Here is a 22,812-nt window from a genome sequence, read left to right on the forward strand (position 1 = left end):
TTCTGACACAGTACATTAGTTAATAGCCAATAATATTTTTAGTTGGCTTTTAATGGAAGGTTGGATAGTGTTAGTCTGATAGTCCATTTGACAAACTGGCAGGTGTTTTAAGAAGAATTATTGTCAGGTATTTATATATAAAGATTGGACCACCATCGAAGTGATTTCTATTTATTTATTTTATTAATGATAAAAAAAATAAAAATTAGTGAGATTCCTAAGAAAGAAGTAGGGTGTAGTAAAGAAAGAAATTATGTTTGTAGCATGTGTTTTCTAACGTCTTATCTTGCACTGCAAGTCTACGGAGTCAGTCAAATACGTTAGTTAGGATCACCGGTGGAGACCCCACTTCTTCTTCCTTCTTCTCCTTCTCCGCATTTTCCCTTTTGAAAATACTTTCACTTCACACCAATATATGTAAAGCCACTACCGTTTCTTTTCTCAGACCAATAACCCACAATGTCATTCTTTTCCTCTTCCAAACCCGATTCAAACCTCGCCACCGCCAAGGCGGTCCTCTCGACGGCGGCCTCGGTGGCCGCCACTGCAATGGTGATACGATCGGTGGCCAGTGAGCTCCTCCCGCCGGAGTTCATGTCCTACGTCAGAGATGGCTTCCGCAGCGCGCTGTCGCGGTTCTCATCGGAGACAACGATGGTGATCGAGGAGTTCGACGGCCTCGTGAGCAACCAAATCTACGAGGCGGCGGAGACCTACCTCGGCACCAAAATCTCCCCCTCCTCCCAGAGACTCAAGGTGACCAAACCCGAAACTGATGACACCTTCATCCTCACAATGGAGCGCAACGAGTGTCTCGACGACGTGTTTAACGGCGTCAAGTTTAACTGGGTCCTGGTGTGCCGTCAAGTGGAGACCCGGCACTTCCACAACCCGCGCGACCTGAACGCCTCTTTGAAATCGGAGGTTCGGTCCTTGGAACTGAGGTTCCACAAGAAGCACAAAGACATGGTCCTCAACACCTACCTTCCCTTCATTCTGAAGGAGGCCAAGTCCTTGAAGCAGGCGACGAAGGCCTTGAGGATCTTCACCGTGGATTACAACTACATGTACGGAAACCCCAACGACGCCTGGGCTGGGATCAATCTGGACCACCCCGCCACGTTTGACACGCTGGCTCTGGAGCGTGACGTGAAGGAGTTTGTGATGAGGGATTTGGAGAGGTTTGTGGCGAGGAAGGAGTATTATAGAAAAGTTGGGAAGGCCTGGAAGAGAGGCTACTTGCTCTATGGCCCTCCCGGTACAGGCAAATCCAGTTTGATAGCTGCTATGGCCAATTACTTGCGCTTTGATGTCTACGACTTGGAGCTCACCGAGTTGCAGTCCAATTCCGATCTCAGGAGGTTGCTCATTGCCATGGCTAATAGGTCCATTCTCGTTGTTGAGGACATTGATTGCACTATTCAGTTTCACGATCGCAGAGCACAGGCCACACCCTCTTCCTCTGCAAATAATAAAGACAAACAGGTTTTTCTCTTTGCCTTTTATTCCATAGAAACTTGTTCTGTTTGATGGGAATCAAGAAGCGATAAAGCTCTTCTGTGACACGTGTGGCTTGTAGGATGAAAAATGTTTCTGTTCACTTTTTTTATAATTCAAAATATTTATTCGAACCACAAAGTTTGTTCTTTTTGTGATCTTCTTCTGTCTTTTGTGAGAAGGTCAGTTACTGTGCTTTTGCTCTGCCGTTGTCCTTGAAAACTATAAACTTTGGATCCTCCCAATCATGCTTTTGCATACGAGTCGCAACAAAAATGAATTCAGTCACTGTTACCCTCTTTTATCTTTTTGATTCAGGGTAGTTAGATTCTGGACAAGGTTGTTATCTTTGCTAACTTGTTCAATTCTAGACAAGGTAGTCTAACTTATCTCTAGGAAAATTTGGGTTACATAATCCCATTGGAGATTAATATATGCCAACTCTAATGGATTTTTAACCCCACTTTTACTTTGATAAATTAAACAATCCTTCTGGATGAAGTTAACTCCCCATTTTGTTGTTACTGTTTGACTTTTGCTCACTCTGCTAAACTAAAGTGATTCTTCCTAGTTGTTCTGTTCTGGTGTTGGTTCCTGCAGAGTAGTTGCAGGATGCCTAAAATTGATTTTTCATGTTCACTTTGATTTTTATTTATTTATATTTATTTTGCGTATACATTATTTTCATCCTAAAATTTTCTACTACACATGCAGGTTACACTATCGGGGTTGCTGAATTTCACTGACGGGTTATGGTCAAGTTGTGGGGACGAGAGAATAATAGTGTTCACAACAAACCACAAGGACAAGCTTGACCCTGCTTTGCTCCGCCCTGGTCGCATGGATGTTCATATTCACATGTCCTATTGCACTCCCTGTGGTTTCAGGCAGCTAACTTCCAATTACCTCGGAATCAAAGAACATGATCTCTTCCCACAGATTGAGGAAGAAATTCAGAAAACCCAGGTGACTCCAGCTGAAGTGGCAGAACAGCTTCTGAAGAGCAGCGACATTGAAACTTGTCTTAAACAGCTTATAGATTTCCTAATAAAAAAGAAAGAAACACAGGAACTGGAGGCTAAAAAGAAGGAACAGGAGGCCAAAAATAAAGAGGAACAACAGAAGGAGATTGATGACGGTGGTAAAGGAGAAGAGGTTGATGATGACGAAAAGAGAAGGACAACTGAGTTGAACAACAACAGTTGCTGAAATTTTAGATTCGGTAGGGTCAAATTAGTTGCTAACATAAATTTTGCATTTTGTTTAGTATGAACTTGGACTATATTGTATGCTTTATCTCTGTTTCAATCTTCCTAAGATTTGAAAGAATACGTATTTTGCTTTTTCACTCTGCTTTGTCACTTTCTGTTTGGGAGTGGGTGCTAATTTGTTTGTGAAACAGTGTCCACCATATTTGCAGCAAGAAAAGAAACAAGAAATAAATGTAAAGGGAGAATATTTCTGGTTTATATTTCTTATAAACTCAAGGTTACTGTCACACCCTTTTATCCATCTCTCTCTTCTGCCTTTCTCATCTTCATTTAATTCCATTGTTCAGAAATGGTACTTGCTATCCCAATCATTTTTCTTTGCGTTTTCTTATAACTAATTCTATACACTGATACAATTCAATAATATAAGACATTGGCAAAAACACGTGAATTGAATTAAGATCAAGACTAGTTTCACATAACATTGTCTGAAAATATCCAACCAAATTAGACGGATTAGTTTTTTTAAGTTAGAAATTTTCTTGATTCTATCAAGATATAAGTAAATTAAAGATTGTTTGTTGCCTTACATTTTTTAAGTATTTTTACGATAAATTGATAAGATAAGATACAAATTAAATGAAAAGTAAAAGAATAAATATTATGTGTTATTTATTTATAAAAAAACTTTTTATCGATAATTTTTTCTTAAAATTCTTTATGAATATTATGTATATTTTTTTAACATATGAGTTTTGGTTTAATTTTTCTGTACTTTTATATTTTTTTTAATAATATATTTTTAGTGATAATAATTAATTTATTGTTGTTATTTGAGTTCTGATTTTAAGTTATACTATGAAAACTTTTATTTAAAAAAAAATATAATATTGTGTGGTATTAAATACCATGTTTAGAATGAAGTAAGAAGATAGTTGTTGTGGTAAGTGATATAGGTAATAATTTGCACATGAAGCTGAGTTATAATCGTATCATAAAACATAATCATATGGTATGATATTAAATAAAGTTTTTTACGCTCTATAATAACAAAAAACAATAATTTTATGACTTGAAATAAAATATTATATCATAATAAAATAATAATTTTACAAACTTTTGTATTTTGAGGTATCGTGTTCAATTATTTTATGAAATTTTGTTGGAATTAATAGGTTGCCTAGATTTTGATAAAATTTTGTCTTATTTTATCAGCAAATAAAATAATAAATTTTGTCTGGAAATGGTCGTCCAAGTCTTTGCAAGAGGATGATGATCCACATGTGGTTGTCTTGATGTTAACAAAACATGGAAATTTGGTGCATATTTGAGTATATTTCCCAAGAACATGATTAAAATGCTTAAACATTGAGTATTAATTAAAAGTTTTCTGCACTTTCTTTAGCCTATAAAACCTTAGAGTTCCTCACAATATTGTACTTAGATGTAATTTTTAAATTATTTCATTATTTAAAAAATATGAAATAAGATTAAGTTAAATATGTAATAAATTATAAGTAGGGGTGATTAAATATTTATCTATTTTTTGTCATTGGTATCTTCCTTTCCCTTTCATAAAGAAATAATTGATGTTACATTTAACTGTATTTATAAAAAATAAGGAAAGATATAATTAAAATTCTTGAACTCTTTTTTTATAAAAAAATATTGGATTTTCTTGTACATTTCAAAAAAAACTAGAAGAAAAATTAAATATCAACATATACTTTCAATTTTTAGTTATTAATTTTGTATATTATTGTATAAAACCCTATTATAACATCTAAAATGAAAACTCTGAAAGAAAGTCAATGAATTTAAAAAATAAATTATAGATTCTCATTCTCACTTATTTTTTCTATTGAATTGGCTTCAAATTTAAGAGAAAAAAAGACAATATCTAAAATCAATTAGTTCACAGAGTAATCTTAATTTAAAATATAAAAAAAAGAAATTCTCAAAAATCATATATAAAGAGAAAAGTATGAGTTTTAACTTTGTGAGCTAAAATAATTTTTATTTTTCATTAATTGTCTTACTTCATTTTCAAATATAAAATAAAATTACTATGAATTGTTTCTAATCTTAATTCATGAAATTTGAATGGCAATTTACTATTATAATATCCTGAAAATCAATTTTATTTACTGAGGATCTATGCAAAATCTTAATTTTTAATATCATATTTTCAATTTGATAATTCAGATTAAACCATCACATTAATTTTATACAAATAAAAGAATTCAAATTAAGCTAATAATATAATTTTTCTCTAAAATTTAAATTAATTTGCTTTAAATTCTACAACTTAACACTACAAAAAAAATTATTACATAAAAATTAATTTTAAAGATAATAAATAATTAATTACTATATTAAATAAATTAAATATTTTTTAAAAATAAAAAATTATTAATATTAAAAATATTTTTTATTATTAATAAAATTTATAAACTAGTTTTTAGATTGATATTTAATTAAATATTAAGATTTTAATTACCAATTAACAAAATTATCAAAAAGTTAATTTTAAATTTGAAAATAATTTCAATTTTTTTCATTGTTTGTCTACTGACAAATATTAATTATTAAGTTTGTAATGTCAAATTTCCAGGCTTAATTATTATTTTACTAACAATATTTTTTTGTTTGCCTAGTTTTATATTTATCAAATTATTTATTTATCTATCTATTGCATTTTTACAAAACTAACCTTAAATTTTGAGAAAAATTGTTTACTCAAGACTTCCTACTTTTTATATATCTCAGACAGGTCCGGTTTAGTCTCTTTTTCAACCCGAAAAGATCAAGATCAATTGAACATTCATTCTCTTTCTACAGGAGAAAGAGATATTTGTAACCATTTAGCAAGTAATAATAAAATCAGACATAAATTGTTTCATTTCAATCCTTCTGAGAAAAAAGAAAGAAGGATTTCAGATTATTCAATAATTAATCAAATCATATGTATAGATCATTGTCATTTTACACATCCTGCTATTTTTCATGATACTACGGATTTATTAGCAAAGAGGTGGAGAAATCGATTCATTATTCCATTTCAATTCCAATCGATTCAAGAACGAGACAAAGCACTAATGTTAGCTTCCAGTATCTCGATTGAAATACCAATCAATGGTCTTTTTCGTAGAAATAGTATTTTTGCTTATTTTGATGATCCTCAATACCGAACACAGAGCTCGGGAATTACTAAATATAGGACTATTGATATCAATTACATTTTAAAAAAAGAGGATTTTGTAATCGAGTATCCTGGAGTTAAAGAATTGAAGACAAAATACCAAATGAAAGTAGATCAATTTTTTTTCATTCCCGAAGAAGTGTATATTTTACCAGAATTTTCTTCGATAATGGTACGGAACAATAGTATCGTTGAAGTAGATACACCAATCACTGTAAATATAAGAAGTCAAGTAAGCGGGTTGGTCCGATTGGAGAAGAAAAAAAAAAGATTCAATTAAAAATATTTTCCGGGAATATCTACTTTCCCGGAGAAATGGATAAGATATCCCGACACAGTGCCATGTTGATACCACCGAGAACGGTAAAAAAAAATTCAAAAGGATAAAAAAAAAATAAAAAATTGGATCTATGCCCAATGGATCACAATTACGAAAAAAAAGTATTTTGTTTTGGTTCGACCGGTAATTTTATATGAAATAGCAGATAGGATCAAATTAATCAAATTTTTTTCCCAAGATATGTTACAAGAAAGAGATAATCTGGAACTTCAAGTTATTAATTATATTCTTTCTGGAAATGAAAAATCAATTCGGGGAATTTCTAATACAAGTATTCAACTAGTTCGGACTTGTTTAGTCTTAAATTGGGATCAAGACAAAAAAGTTTCTTCTATCGAAAAAGGACATGCTTCTTTTGTTGAACTAAGTATAAATGGTTTGGTTAGATATTTTTTAAAAATTGCCTTAGTGAAATCCCATATTTCATATATAAGAAAAAGGAATGATCCGTTCGGTTCAAGATTTATCTTAGATAATGAGTCGGACTGGACCAACATCAATCCATTTTTTTCTATGAATTCGAGGGAAAAAGTTCAACAATCACTTAGTCAAAATCATGGAACTATTCATATGTTGTTGAATAGAAATGATAAATGCCGATCTTTGATAATTTTTTCATCATCGAATTGTTTTCAAATACGATCATTCCACGATGGAAAATATTACAAAGAAGAAATGAATCCAATTCAAAGAGATCCTCTGATTCCAATTAAGAATTCGTTAGGTCCTTTAGGAATAGCCCTTCAAGTTGCCAATTTGGATTTTTACCTTTTAATTACTCATAATCAGATCTCGATAAATAAAAATGGGCAACTTGACAAATTAAAAGAAACTTTTCAAGTGTTCAAATATTATTTAATAGACGAAAACGAGAGAATTTATAAACCTGATATATCTAGTAACATCCTTTTAAATCCATTCTATTTGAATTGGCATTTTTTCCATCATAATTCTTGTGAAAAAAAAAACGTTTCCAATAATAAGTCTTGGTCAATTTATTTGCGAAAATGTATGTATAGTTCAAATGAAAAATGCACCACACCTTAAATCGGGTCAAATTCTCACTGTTCAAATGGATTCTGTAGGAATAAGATCGGCTAACCCTTATTTGGCGACTCCTGGAACAACTGTTCATGGCCATTATGGAGAAATACTTTCTGAAGGAGATATATTAGTTACATTTATATATCAAAAATCGAGATCGGGTGATATAACACAAGGTCTTCCAAAAGTAGAACAGGTATTAGAAGTTCGTTCGATTGATTCAATATCAATAAACCTAGAAAAGAGAGTAGGTACTTGGAATGGGCGTATAACAAGAATTCTTGGCATTCCTTGGGGATTATTCATTAGTGCTGAGCTAACTATAGCGCAAAGTCGTATTTCTTTGGTTAATCAAATTCAAAAAGTTTATCGATCCCAGGGAGTTCACATTCATAATAGACATAGAAATTATTGTGCGTCAAATAACATCAAAAGTATTGGTTTCAGAAGATGGAATGTCTAATGTTTTTTTGCCCGGTGAACTAATTGGATTGTTGTGGGCCGAACGAGCTGGGCGTTCCTTAGAAGAGTCGACTTGCTACCGAGTTCTATTATTGGGGATAACAAAAACATCTTTAAATACTCAAAGTTTCATATCTGAAGCAAGTTTTCAAGAAACTGCTAGAGTTTTATCAAAAGCCGCTCTCCAGGGTCGCATAGATTGGTTGAAAGGTCTGAAAGAGAACGTTGTTTTAGGGGGAATGATGCCAGTTGGTACCGGATTCAAAAGAATAATATACCGTTCAAAGCAAAGGCAATATAACAAGATTACCTCGGAAACAAAAAAAAGAATTGATATGATACATCAAAGCAATCTAGGATTTAAGAATTCCTAAAATAATGATTCTTAAAGTCGTATTCATTTCCCGTCACTTTCTTTTGTATCTATTTTGTATAATAAAAGAAACATAATAAATAAAAGAATCATATTCAATGAAATAGAAAAAATGGCCCGATCTTTTTTTTTATCAACGACCTATTTTCAGTAGAAGAGAAGGTTCCTTCGGAACACTTATTTATTTCTATTTAAATATACTGAGTCTCTTTGTTTCATTTCCAAAAATTGATCTAATTTCTATTTGGAAATGAAAGAAAAGTGTGGGGATAAATATAAATGACAAAAAGATATTGGAACATAATTTTGGAAGAGATGATGGAAGCTGGAGTTCATTTTGGCCACGGTACTAGAAAATGGAATCCTAAAATGTCACCTTATATATCTGCAAATCGTAAGGGTATTCATATTACAAATCTTATTAGAACTGCTCGGTTTTTATCATAATCTTGTGATTTAGTTTTTCATGCCGCAAGTGGGGGAAAACAATTCTTAATTGTTGGTACAAAAAAAAAAACAGCTGATTCAGTAGCGCGGGCTGCAATAAGAGCTCGGTGTCATTATGTTAATAAAAAATGGCTCGACGGTATGTTAACCAATTGGTATACTACAAAAACACGACTTCAAAAGTTCAGGGACTTGAGAATGCAACAAAAGACGGGGAGATTCGATTGTTTTCCAAAAAAAGATGCCTCTATATTGAAGAGACATTTAGCTCAATTGGAAACATATCTTGGCGGCATTAAATATATGAAGGGGTTACCTGATATTGTAATAATCATCGATCAACAAGAAGAATATATGGCTCTTCGAGAATGTATCACTTTGGAAATTCCAACAATTTGTTTAATTGATACAAATAGTGACCCGAACCTCGCTGATATTTCAATTCCAGCTAATGATGATGCTATAGCCTCAATTCGATTCATTCTGAACAAATTAGTTTTTGCAATTTGTGAGGGTCGTTCTAGATCTATACGAAATTCTTGATTAATAATAAGATAAAAAATTATTGAAATTGCTTCGAGGGGTTCATAGATTTATGTAATCGCTTACTATACTAGTAAGAAATTGCACAAAAATGAAAAAGAAAATAGAAAACAAACAAAAATTTCATGTAATTAGTATCGGTATTCAAAATAAAAAAATGAAAGTAGACAAATCAAAAAGGAAAGGAGATGTTTTAATAAAAATAATTCCCTTTTTTCAAGTTCTTATTTTAGAGGACAGGGACAACATGAATGTTTTATTATGCTCTATCAACACATTAAAAAGATTATACGATATATCTGCTGTGGAAGTAGGTCAACATTTCTATTGGCAAATAGGGGGTTTCCTAGTACATGCCCAAGTACTTATTACTTCTTGGGTTGTAATTGCTATCTTATTGGTTTCAACCTTTCTAGTTATTCGAAATCTGCAAACCATTCCCGCTTTCGGTCAGAATTTCTTTGAATATGTTTTTGAATTCATTCGAGACGTGAGCAAAACTCAGATTGGAGAAGAATATGGTCCGTGGGTTCCTTTTATTGGAACTTTGTTTCTATTTATTTTTGTTTCTAATTGGTCAGGGGCTCTTTTCCCTTGGAAAATCATACAATTACCTCATGGGGAATTAGCTGCACCTACAAATGATATAAATACTACCGTTGCATTAGCTTTACTTACATCAGTTGCATATTTCTATGCGGGTCTTTCAAAAAAAGGATTAGCTTATTTTAGTAAATACATCCAACCAACTCCAATCCTTTTACCGATTAACATATTAGAAGATTTCACAAAACCCTTATCCCTCAGTTTTCAACTTTTCGGAAATATATTAGCTGATGAATTAGTAGTTGTTGTTCTTGTTTCTTTAGTACCTTTAGTAGTTCCTATTCCTGTGATGTTCCTTGGATTATTTACAAGCGGTATTCAAGCTCTCATTTTTGCTACTTTAGCTACGGCTTATATAGGTGAATCCATTGAAGGCCATCATTGACTAGTTTTCTAAAAAATAGTCTTTTTTGTTTATATATATATATATATATTTAAATTAAAAATAAAAATAATATATATATATATAAACATCAATACAATATATATATTTAAATTAAATTTAGTGAGTATCAAAACTAAGATGAATTTATCTTTGAAAAAAAAACTATAATTTAAAATTTAAAAATGACTTCAATTTAAAAAATTTCTTCTCATTGTATGGTGATGATAAATGTTATTGAATAATTTTTCAATGTCGTATTTTTCATTTCTCAATTGCTAATTGATTATCATTGTATTGATATTTATTTTTATATTTACTAATTTATTTAATGTATATTTAAAAAATAACCTTAATTTTGCAGAAAATTTACTTCTTTTCTTTCTTACTTTACTATAATAAGATAGATAAAGTGTCTCAAAATGTCAAATAATCTAAAATGCGTCTTTTATTGGCTACAGATGTTACCTGTTAACTATTGACTTTTCAACGTGTGACGTTTCCATTTTTAAATTGATGACCCAAATTAATTTAACCAATGAAAAGACCATCTAATTTTTTATTAGACACCGACGCTCGTATGATATCTATAAGACACATATCTTTGAAGTGTCAATTTAAAATGTATTTGTTAGATTTCTGACAATTCTAGTATAGTTCTAACACAATTTTAAAAAAGAAAAATACATTAATTTTCTAAAAATTCAAATTTTATTGTATAAACTATTATTATAATTATGAAAATAAGAAACAAATCCATGTGAACCAGTTATGAAAAACATCTTTCTGCTTCAAAAAATAATTTGAAACATACTTGTGCACATAAAGTCAGTGTCCGTGTTTGTGCTACATAGTCATTTTTTGGGTGCAGGAAGTCTTTTGTTGGGGTGCAGGAAGCCATTTCCGAAAATTTGATGTTTTGGACCGGGCTGAACCTGGCCCAGCCCACGTCCGGTTCCCCTGTCTTCTTCCTTCGTGGATGACGAAGGTAGCAACTACAGCTTCCATCAGCCAAAGGAACAAAACAAAACAAAGGCATCGCAGCAAACCTTCAATTTCCGCTTCCTTCAATTTTTGAACAAGCTTCTTCGTTCTCAACTTTATCTATCACACACATCGAAAAAAACCCCTGCGCCTTCGCACACATCTTAACGGTGCGAACAATCTCTAATTTGGGTCTCAATAATTATTACTGTTACCAACAATTTCTGATTTTCATTTTTGTAGTTAGCAAAGATGGATCCAAACGCGGTGAAGTCCACTCTTTCCAATTTGGCATTTGGAAACGTAATGGCCGCAGCTGCCCGCGACTATCAGAAGGTAATTTAATAATTCTTCACTTCACAATGCAACTACCTTCACGATTCGCATAAAGGGAAACAGAACTTCTCTCTGATATTTGCGTAAAATCGGAAAAGCTAAATTTATGCATGCCTCACTATTCATTTGATTGTTCGTGACAACCTAGGTCTTAACGCAATTCATTTTTCCCTTTCGGCACTCATTTTCATCATTTGATGGTCATATGCTTACAATGATTAATGGAACTAAAATCTTGCATTGCATCATGTTTTGTAAATTTTACATGGGAATATTATCTCATTGTAATTTTTTTCACTACTTGAATCTGGCTATGCATTTTCTAGTGTTTTCTTTAGGCGCAAATAGAATTGAACTACTAATGCTGCTACTATGGAATAACGCTGTGTTTAAGAAACTTACCATGGTGAATAGTTGAATACTCTGTTTTTAGGACAGTTTTTGAAGCACTATGATAGGAACTTGAGTATTATGAGGTGCATAAGTCTCACATGAGTAATAATATAGGATGCTCGGTGTAGTATTTAGGTATTTGGTTATTCTTTCGTAATGGTTAGCTTTTTGAGGCGGGTTCACCAAGTGCTTGGGTACTTATATCAATTGGTATCAGAACTTGCTAGTGTCTTAGAAAGGGTTACCTATGGAAAGTTTTGGTTAACAAGGAGCTGAATGAAGTGTCACCAAGTGTAGTGTCACTGTGTCATAAAAGTGAAAAGCTACCGAGATGTTGCCTTTTAGGGGCGGTGCTATGATCGGGACGTGTGTATTATGGAGAGTTTGAATTCCACATGGAGTAGCATGAGATGCTTGATGGACTATTTAAGTGTTTGGTTCTTCCCTCTTCAACTAGCTTTTGAGGGTGGATTCCCCAGGCTCATGGATACTTTTCACACTAATTTCTTGAAAGTATTTTGTTGTATTTAATTGAAGTCGTGTTTAGATAGTCTTATCCATAAATACTTACAGGAGAATAAAATAAGATTATACAATGTACTGAGCTTCTCCATAAGCTTCTATCAACTTATGAACCTTAGCTTTTTGAGAGGTTAAAGTTAAACGTAAAGAACTTCTATAAAAGTTAAGTGTGTATGTCAAATTTAGCTTATGTGAAAAGCTCAATTCGTTTTATCCACTTGTTTTCTTCTCCTATAAGTGCTTCTAAAAGGTTTATTTGTAAAGAGCCTCACTATTACTCGTATATACTAACATTTTCGCAAAATTTCCTCCTATAATTGTTGTGTCTACATCTTATGTCAGCAGCTACATATTGATTTAATGTTACACATGCTATGATCCATGCAGGAAATGCTTGCTCATCAGAAGGCAGAGGCATCAAGTTCAGTAAATGAGGAGGTTGACCTTGATGAGTTAATGGATGTATGTTTTGCAGACCTCTCAACAACATCATCCTCTATGTATGTTTTGCAAACCTTTCAATCTCATCATATATGTTCAGTAACTGGTCTACACAATGCTGATTTCAGGATCCTGAGTTGGAAAAGTTGCATGCAGATAGGATTGCAGCTCTTAAGGTGGCAATCTACTGAAGTACCAAGATGCAAATGATGTTCAAATTTTTGTTTTACTTGTGTTCTTTATAAATTTCTTTGCTATTCACAACTTGATTTGTCTTCAATAGAAAGAAGTAGAGAAACGAGAGGAATGGAAGAAAAAAGGTCATGGAGAATACAGGGAAATAACCGAAGGTGATTTCTTAGGCGAAGTCACTGGAAGTGAAAAGGTGATTTGTCACTTCTACCATAAGGAGTTCTATAGATGCAAGTATGTTATTCACTTAAATATTATTATTCCTTGTGGCAACATCTTTTGGTTTCAATTTCTGACATGCACGGATACATGTGTCTGATACATTAACAAATGTTTCCAGGATAGTTGATAAGCATTTAAAGTCCCTTGCACCAAAGCATATTGATACGAAATTCATCAAGCTTGATGCAGAGGTCAGCATGAACCATTCTATAGAGATGATTTTGGAGTTTGCTTTGGGGTTGAGTCAATGTAACTGTATCATTTACCATGTTTTCTTTATCCAACTGTTTGACTTGGTAAAAAAATTGAATGAAGTTGACTATTGAAAATGAAATGCAGAATGCACCTTTCTTTGTTACAAAACTGGCTGTCAAGACTTTGCCTTGTGTCATACTGTTCAGGTGAGGCCTAAATCTGTGGCTTTTGGGTCTTGGTCAATTGAGTGATTCACTATTAAAGAGTGTGTCAATGTTTCCTTTGGGTCTAAAAAAAGGAGAATGGAGTTTCAAACCCTAACAATCTTTATCCTCAATATAACCCCTTCCCCTAATAATCAACACAGAAGATAATAGGTGTAATGTGGCAGAAGTAATCCTGGATGAAATAAAATTGTGTTTTTAATGAACTATTCTGACGGATTATATATAACAAATGTGAATAATATTGATTTGTTATATCAGTCTAATGGCTAAGGACTAGGTTTTTCTTTCTTCAGACAAGGAGTTGGAGTAGATAGATTGGTAGGATTTCAAGATCTGGGAGGGAAAGATGATTTTACTACAAGAACACTGGAGGTTCTGCTGATAAAGAAAGGTAGCGCTTTTAATTAACCTTTTTGTTTCTTAGGGACTGGAAAGTTTCTTAACTGTCATTTGACAGGTATAATTGCGGAGAAGAAAGATGAGGACGATGAAGATGATGAATATCTTGACAGTACACGCAGAGTGGTCAGATCCTCCACAATTGCTGGTTCTGATTCTGATTCTGAATAAAATTAATCAGCTAGTGGCTTCATAAAAGAAGAATCTGCAGTTTATCATCATTTTGGATTTCGGGCTTGTATCCTTGTTACACTTTTGGTTTTTGCTTTTGGGAAGTGGTATGCATCCATAGCAACCATACGGAAACTCTACGTCGCGACCACTGTTCTATGAAATCGTAGGAAACGCCTAACGTTTCTCCCATCCAAGGGTGTCAAAATGTTGAACATCATTTGTAACAGAAGAAATTGATATAGATTTTCTAAAATGGATTTAATTGTTCATGTGAGTGCAGTACACAGATACTAGAAATAGGCCAGTGCTTGAATACTATACCTGAAACTGTGGTTTCAAACTGGAGGACATGTTTTTTTTTCTGTATCCTGTGAAAGTCTTGGCACACTAAGGAAGTTGGGTGGGTTTCAACTTCATTACTATTATTACTGCTGTTGTACCAAAAACAAAAATGAGTGCATTATGAATATCATTATATCCTTTATTGTTACATGAAATTAATGATTACACAATATTAAACGAAGTGCCCGTATATAAAAGATCTCCTCACCATAAACTTTCACATCATCTTATGTGAAAATTGTTTATAATTTTTTCTTAATAGATATTTAAAAGTGGGATTTTATTTTATGTGAACATTGCTTATCCTTTTCTTCGTAAGCATTAAATAGGTGTTTGGAAGCTAGTTGAGATGTTACTTAAAACTCGAATAATTAAATTTTAGCTGAAAATTGTAAAGTTAATATGCTAAATTCAATTATTTGGTAAAATCAGTTTTTGAATTTGTTGATAAATGTAAAATAACATGCAATGATATGTTCACACTGTACTAATAAAAAGGCTACTTTAGGCAGCATCTGAAAAAAATAGCTTTAGTGAGATATTTTCATTTACTAAAAGTCTCCATTAGGGTTAAACAAATTTATAAACCAATAGTTAAAATGGCTATGCAAATATATTTTTACTCAAAATTTGTCTCTCTCATTAGTGTATTTTTACTCAAGAAGCTAACTTCCAATTTTGTTGGATTGATGTTAATATACAAAGTATTTTGTATCCTCAAAATCAGGAAATAATAGAATGATTCTCGCATATTATTTGACATTGCTTTTTAATACATTTTCCAAAACTATATTACATAGATTCATATTTGAGGAGGTTTGCATGTGATTAGATTAATATATGCATAAAAACTTAAATTTAAACAAACATATCAAGTAACGAAGAAAATGGTTAGTGCTATATCTCTATAGGCAAAAGGAAAATTTGCTAAATATTATACTTAATACTATAAGAGACATTTTAGTACAAAAAAAGTTTTTTCATGTCTGTTGACACTTAATATTATTAGAAATACAAATATTTATTTAATACATTATATATATATATTTTTAAAATATTTATATAAGTTTCTTAAGAATCGAAGAGTATCATAATTTTTTAAAATTATTATCACGTGAAATTATTTAACAAGAGTATATTTTATTACAAGAAAAATAATTAACTTGGAAGAAAGAGATTTCCACCATCTCATTGAAACAATTTTGATAGAAACTCTAAAAGCATTTCCAGAAATCAAATACGAAAACTAAGGTTCCCGACAGCAAAATGTTTTGTTTTAAAACATTAATATTTAGTATTAGTAATGTGTTTCATCATGACTTTTGGTAAAATAAATCTTATCAAATATTTAATTATTACTAATGGATTTCAAAATTGATATATTAGAATGTGGATGCTTAATATTAACAACACCGTCTACTATTAATTAAATTTTAAATGTTTAATTTCATTACTATTTTCTTAAAATGATTTGTGTTTAATTGGTTAAATTCAATTAAATCTTTTATATTGATAATGTTTTGATTAGAAAACTTAACTAATAAATTAATCATTTAAAAAAAACCCTAAAATCGTTTGCCCTGTGTTATTTCACTTGAGAATAAATATCACAAACCAAAAATACATAACATTTTATTTTATGTTATGTATTTTTATAAACTAAAACTAAAACTATTGATTAAAAAGTGAGTTAATTAATATTTTGTCTAAGCATTTTAGAAGGGGTAAAGAGAAAAGAGAAAGAGAAAATTAGCATGGGAAAGAGATGAATGGAATAGCCTTACGTTTCGCCCAAACTCTTTCTTCCATCTCTCGCTTTCTCTTCTCTTCTCCATTTAGAAAATGGCGAATTTGTCAATGGCCTATCGTGGAAGCCTCGCTGTCTCTGAAACAACAAACTATTTTCAGTGTTCTCTTCTCTTCTTATAACTTCTACTTTCCTTTCTCCTCGTTCCCATCGCTTTCATTATTAGGTCATTATTTTCCTTTTCTTTTTTCTCTCTTCCTCTTCACTTTCATTTCTCATTTCACTTATTTTTGACGGAATAACAATGAAAACAACCTTTAAAACAAAAGGGCACGTTCATGATCGAGCCTCGTCGTGTGTTTCCATGGCATGCACGTTGTTGTGTTGTTAATTGCTTTGTTGGTGTTTAATGGGTTATCATTGAATTGTGAGGTTATTGCATGCATGCAGGGCATTTGGGAGTGCAACGTTCTTTCTACTATCGTATGACGAGAAAATAATTCTCCTGAATACCCGGCAGAAGCTAAAAATTAAAGCCACACCATGTCTGGACCCCTAACTCCAAAGACATGTCAGTTTCCATCTCCATCATTCTTTCTTTATTTTCCGCCTTAACATTCAACAATTTCTATGTAAATCCTTTGTAAATTTTTAGTGTTGTAGAGTTTCTGTTGATAATTCGAGTGATAAATATTTACGTACAAGTTCAACATATGTTATTGATGTAAAATTGCAATCGGATTAGAAAATAGTATGTTTCTTCGATCAAAACCACAGAAACTTTGTAAAAAAGCTAAACCAATTGTTGTTGATGGTGGCAAATGTTGCAGCTCTTGAAAAGGGTGATCGTGTTGGTTCATTGAAGAAGAAGTTGAGGAATTCCTTGACAAGGAGTAGAAGAAGAAGCAGCAGCAAGGTCATGTCGGTTGAAATCGAGGATATCCGCGATGCTGAAGAATCCAAAGCCGTTGATGAGTTCCGTCAGGCTCTCATCTTGGACGAGCTACTCCCAGAGAAGCACGATGATTATCACATGTTGCTCAGGTCACCTTAATTTTCTTGTTCAACACATTATTAAGCTAAGTTTTGATATAATTTGTTTACATTCCACAAGGTTTGGCCATGTATGTTTCAGAGTGGTGGAAACTATTCATCTTTTGTAATAGTGAATACTAATAGCAATGCAATCCTAATATTAACAATCTGCATTAATTAGTCCATTCTAATTAACTCTGTTTTCCATTCAAATTTTCATTCATGGGTCTATTCCTACATAGAGAAAATTTGGAACTCAGATATTTTACTGTTGTTATTCTTATCCTTGACAGTTTTTGTAATCACAAGTTGATGAGTTTGTTAGCATCTTGATAACTCTAGGAACCAATTTGTATATGCAGAGATTTTCAGAGAGTAAAGAAATAGAGTAACACTTTTTAAGGGGCTAAATACTATATTTACTCAATTGGGTATGAGTAGGAGGAAGGAACTTGACACTTTTCCTGCATTATTGCATTTTTTTTGAACAGGTTCCTTAAGGCAAGGAAATTTGACCTTGAGAAGTCTAAGCAAATGTGGACTGACATGCTTCAGTGGAGGAAGGAATTTGGTGCTGATACCATCACCGAGGTATTTGTTTTTTAACAATGATATTTGTGAGACTTCAGGGGATTTGTTAATAGTTTTTCTTACTCATTTTTGTGGCTTTTATACTAGGATTTTGAATTCAAGGAACTGGATGAAGTCTTGCAATATTATCCTCATGGACATCACGGAGTCGATAAAGATGGTCGACCAGTGTACATCGAGAGATTGGGCCAAGTCGACGCCACCAAGTTGATGCAGGTCACAACCATGGACCGCTATGTCAAATACCATGTGAAGGAGTTCGAGAGGACATTTGATGTGAAATTCGCAGCTTGCTCCCTTGCTGCAAAGAAACACATCGATCAAAGCACAACCATCCTTGATGTGCAAGGAGTGGTACGTATAGGAAATGGTTTATCTATAAAGCCAATCCAATTTTGAAGTTAAAAATAGCATCACAAATTAAACTCACTATCGTTATTCACTTCACACTTTCAAATGAACCTTCATATCTATTAGAAAGAGATTAAGAAACGTGAAAAATATAAAAGGGTGATGCAAACTTGCTATGTTTTAATGCCACAGGGCCTTAAGAACTTCAACAAGCATGCCAGGGAGCTCATCACTGCTCTTCAAAAGATTGACGGTGACAACTATCCTGAAGTATGTTTTTCTTCTATTTTGCTTAAGATTTACATAAAGTTTAGTTGCAAATAAAATATTGTGGATTACTGAGTTGTAATATCATGAAATTGGTGACTTCATTGCAGACCTTGAACCGCATGTTCATCATCAATGCAGGTTCTGGATTCAGAATGTTGTGGGGCACTGTTAAATCCTTCCTTGACCCAAAGACCACATCAAAAATCCATGTGAGAACAAAGACCTTATCCTAAATATCTGCCCGTTTCCGAAAATAAGATTTTATCTGATTGAGCTAAAATTTATCAGGTTCTTGGCAACAAGTACCAAAGCAAATTGCTTGAAATGATTGATGAGAGGTGAGTTCATGGTAGCGGATATTGTAACATTGTAGTACCTGATTTTCCTTGTGTGACTACTATTTTCAATCCTTTTTCAGCTCCATTCTAGCATTCAAATACATTTATCACCATTGACTTAAGGTTGTTGACAATCTTTATAATCTAATGGTTTTGTTTTGTCAGTGAGTTGCCAGAGTTTTTGGGAGGCAAATGTACCTGTGCCGATCAAGGAGGCTGCATGCGCTCTGATAAGGGCCCCTGGAAGGATGAGGAAATAATGAAGGTGGAGTTGCAGTTCCTTTTTATGCTTTCATCTAATTAACAATTTGCTTCCATTATGGATTTGCAAGTTAATTATGTGATTAATATATATCTAATATATACAAACTAGCAGATGGTTCAAAATGGTGAGCACAAATGTTCAAGGAAATGTGAGGCTCCAGTCATGGAAGAGAAGACAACTTCTGAGGTGAGATAGCCATAGCTTTCATTTGGCATTTCCATTTGATACTGTACACACACAGTACCATTTGTTGATTTTTGTTGTAACTCTTTGGTTCCTTTTGTTATTCAAACTAATCAATAAGCGTGTTTAGGAACCCGAGACTACTACGTCCGAGGCAAATCTCACCACACAATTGTCTGTTGTCCTTGGTGAGGTATGTTATTAGTATCTTTCATAACATCCACCCTTAATCTAGTTAACAATGGAAATCTGCAAATCAGTGTCACTTCCTTATCACAAAATATATATCTAGTGAGGTTAATGCAAATGGAAAAGTTGCACACATTAAACTGGATGATTATACTATGGTGTTGTGAAGCAAAAAATTTGGTATCTTCATGAGGACATAATTGTTTTACAGAAGATTAACTATTTTGGAAGTTATCATGAGGGCATTTCCTTAGCTTTAAGTACTAAACCTTAACAAAATATAACAGGCCGTTTCTGCCAAGAGCTACAACTACGAGGACTTTGTCTCCTCTGCTGAAAAAACTGCTTGGAAAAAGGTGGAAGACAATGACAAATATGCAGTATCCAAAGGTAGAAGTGAAAATTTCTTTGGTGGCTCTATTTTATTGTAATGCATATTCCTAATGACAGAGACTTCTTAAAGTTCTTTTTTGTGGTGCCTATGACAAATTAAAACATATGAGGAGTGTTACTTCTGTATATGTCAAAATGCTATACTGAAAAGGCAAGTTGTGAAGTGAATAATGTGTTTTGTGGAACTGATGGCAGATGGAGCAGATGCATACGCCATGGATTCTTTCAAGATTCACGAGAAAGTGAATTCACAAATCTTCACTGGCGTGATGGCATTTGTGATGGGCATAGTGACGATGGTGAGGATGACCAGGAACATGCCCAAGAAGCTCACAGACGCCAACTTCTACTCCAACTTCGGTGGTGAATACAACAAGGGCCAGGGTAACGACCAAATGACCATTCCTGCCATCTCTCCTCAAGAGTTCATGACTGTGATGAAGCGCATGGCTGAGTTGGAAGAGAAAATGACCAACATGAACAACTTCACCATCTGCATGCCACCTGAGAAGGAGGAAATGCTCAATGCTGCTATCACCCGTGCAGATGCTTTGGAGCAAGAACTCATGGCAACCAAAAAGGTAAAATAAGTGATTATTTGTTTGCAAATAAGCCACAAGCATGATCTTTGCATTCACAAACTTCCTTCATAAAATGTTTACACCATAAAAATAATGAGTGGGGCTTGTTAGGCTTTGGAGGATTCCCTTACTAAGCAAGAGGAGCTTTCAGCTTACGTTGAAAAGAAGAAGAAGAAGAAGAAGTTGGTACGTACACTACTACAACTACAATTACAACTACAACTACATAACCATGTACAACGTTGTTATACTATTTTGTGTTGCTTAATAATGTTTTGTTTTATATGCAGTTCGCCTGGTAAATTTAAAGTGGAGTTTAATTCTACACACTCGGCATTCCCAAGACTTCCCAAATGCCATTTTATTATTATATTCATAAAATGTTCAAATGATGAACACTAACACGCTCGCACTCAAGGATTGGACTTTCTCTCTCTGTATATCACCAACATACATAATGTATGCAAAAGCCCACTCCTATTTTCGACGTACTCCATAAATATTATATATATATACATATATATATATATATATATACATATATATATATATATATATATGAAACTCTAATCATCACAAAAGAGAGCTTCATATATATTTTTTTAAGAAGCTTAATAACAATTTTAAAAAAGTTAATACAAAAAGTATTTTCAATGAAAAAGTCAACATGGTCAAACGTGGTACATGTGGCTTATGGGTAACGAATAATAAAATGGAAAATAAGTTCCTATTTCATTTCATACAATATATATAGGCATGTTTGCTTAAGCCTTTTTTCATCAAATAATTTTATTTTTTTTTAAAATAATCATTTTTTCTTATGTGCTATTATAGTTTTTCTTTAACACAATCAGAAAGCTTAAGATATTAAATATACTTAGAGGCTATTTGAAACAACTTCTCATCAAATTAATTATTGAAAAAAATATATAATTATAAGCAACCATAAGCCACTAACATTTTTTAAATATATAAAAAAATACTAAATTAACCATTTAATACCAGAATCAAATATTTTCTAATGTGAAATAAGCTAATGAAATGTATAATCTTATAGCTATATGGATCATAAGAATAATGTAATTTGTAGGGACACAACAGTAGATGCAGAGAAGATATTTTGCATGTACCAGTTAAAAGTATGGACTTGCATGAAATATAATTTGTCATGTTTCAATTACAGTTTTTCAAATTTACACTTGTGTTCAATACAAAGCTTGAAATGCATTAGGTAGCTTTTTGGAATTTTCTATCTTTTGTTAATTCATGATTTTACTTGAGTTGGATGAGGGGCGGAAAAGAGACCATTAGACATGTTGACACTTTTTTTTTTTTGGTTCAACAATGATGGAGAAACTCATTGGTGATGAGGCCAAGGCATGAAACAAGGACAAAACTTGAAGGAGATAAACATCATTTTTTTTATCAGAAAAAACAAATAAATAAATAAGAGGCATTTCAGGGATACCTTAATCCTTATACAAAAGTTTAACTTAGATCACCTTCCTCACTATCCTCCTTACACTAACATACAAAAGTGAAACCTAGTTTGTGATACATTCACCTGTAAATATAAACCATAAGAACTAACCCATTCAACCTCTCTACCCATAAAAAAACCACTTAGTAATTTTTGACAGTTCTCATACAAACTAGTGACTCAAGACACCAATCAGAGTATGAAAAACTTATCCCTCAGGCTTTGTTTGTTACCCATGACCACGCCTTTAGCTGTGCCATTGTGAAGATTTCTATATGATCTATCCTCTCGCTTTTAAAGATCATCTTATTCCTATATTTCCACAATTCACCTACCACTGTTATCCATACACTACTCCAAATCTGGCTAACACTTTCACTTACCCCTCTCATCTTAAAATTAAAAAAAAAAATGTTTTTTGTATAAGTGCTATGAGTGGATGAGATTGACATCGATGGATAAACATTCATTTGTTGAGTTGCGTCTACTGTGTGACTGAGACATGAGGACTTATCATGGTGGACTAAACTAATGTATGGGTATCAGATACAACTACCATCACAGACTAGGAATTATACTTTGAATGTATATTTCACTAGTGCAAAATGTAAAAATAACTACTATTTATTAAATGCGTCTTTACGTTAGACGCAGTCTTTCAAAACACGGTGACATTTTTGAAATTAAGTTCATTTACAAATGCGACTATTACAAATAGCTACATTTTTAAATCATTTTTTACCCTAACTCTGAAGCGCATCACTTACACTTTCATACTTTCTTTCTCTTATTTGCACTTCGCGTTTGCTCTCTGTTTATGCTATGGTGATCCTTTCTTCTTCTGCGAGCTCCATT

General features: G+C 32.7%; 4 protein-coding genes across 8 annotated transcripts; all 4 read left to right on the forward strand.

Annotated features, from left to right (window-relative positions):
• Positions 1-331: 331 nt before the first annotated feature.
• On the forward strand, positions 332-2,995 carry LOC137808414 (AAA-ATPase At3g50940). The gene is made up of 2 exons (XM_068609509.1): positions 332-1,485; positions 2,212-2,995. Exons 1-2 carry the CDS (start codon positions 460-462, stop codon positions 2,704-2,706), a joined length of 1,521 nt encoding a protein of 506 aa, XP_068465610.1. The 5' UTR covers positions 332-459; the 3' UTR covers positions 2,707-2,995.
• Positions 2,996-9,366: 6,371 nt separating this feature from the next.
• On the forward strand, positions 9,367-10,110 carry LOC137808415 (ATP synthase subunit a, chloroplastic). The gene has a single exon (XM_068609510.2). The coding sequence runs from the start codon at positions 9,367-9,369 to the stop codon at positions 10,108-10,110; it is 744 nt and encodes a 247-aa protein (XP_068465611.2).
• Positions 10,111-11,104: 994 nt separating this feature from the next.
• Positions 11,105-14,689, forward strand: LOC137808416 (thioredoxin domain-containing protein PLP3B). Of its 5 annotated transcripts, none has more exons than XM_068609513.1 (9): positions 11,105-11,261; positions 11,335-11,427; positions 12,730-12,804; positions 12,912-12,959; positions 13,067-13,209; positions 13,316-13,388; positions 13,537-13,598; positions 13,913-14,010; positions 14,077-14,689. In XM_068609513.1, the coding sequence occupies exons 2-9, from the start codon at positions 11,344-11,346 to the stop codon at positions 14,187-14,189; spliced, it is 696 nt and encodes a 231-aa protein (XP_068465614.1). In that variant the 5' UTR covers positions 11,105-11,261; positions 11,335-11,343; the 3' UTR covers positions 14,190-14,689. The 5 variants fall into 5 exon arrangements, 3 of the variants coding, with proteins under 3 accessions (XP_068465614.1, XP_068465612.1, XP_068465613.1); XM_068609511.1 differs by having other exon boundaries at positions 11,339-11,427; XR_016519297.1 differs by having other exon boundaries at positions 11,107-11,261; positions 13,316-13,446.
• A 2,040-nt stretch (positions 14,690-16,729) lies between these two features.
• Positions 16,730-20,968, forward strand: SFH12 (SEC14-like 12). Its single transcript, XM_068609514.2, has 14 exons — positions 16,730-16,852; positions 17,112-17,325; positions 17,808-17,907; positions 17,995-18,261; positions 18,451-18,528; positions 18,636-18,737; positions 18,817-18,866; positions 19,032-19,131; positions 19,243-19,317; positions 19,445-19,507; positions 19,791-19,893; positions 20,092-20,477; positions 20,589-20,663; positions 20,768-20,968. The coding sequence occupies exons 1-14, from the start codon at positions 16,825-16,827 to the stop codon at positions 20,777-20,779; spliced, it is 1,653 nt and encodes a 550-aa protein (XP_068465615.1). The 5' UTR covers positions 16,730-16,824; the 3' UTR covers positions 20,780-20,968.
• The last annotated feature ends 1,844 nt before the right edge of the window (positions 20,969-22,812 follow it).

The sequence above is a fragment of the Phaseolus vulgaris genome, chromosome 3, assembly GCF_051622355.1.
Source record: "Phaseolus vulgaris cultivar YP4 chromosome 3, ASM5162235v1, whole genome shotgun sequence".
NCBI classification, from domain to species: domain Eukaryota; kingdom Viridiplantae; phylum Streptophyta; class Magnoliopsida; order Fabales; family Fabaceae; genus Phaseolus; species Phaseolus vulgaris.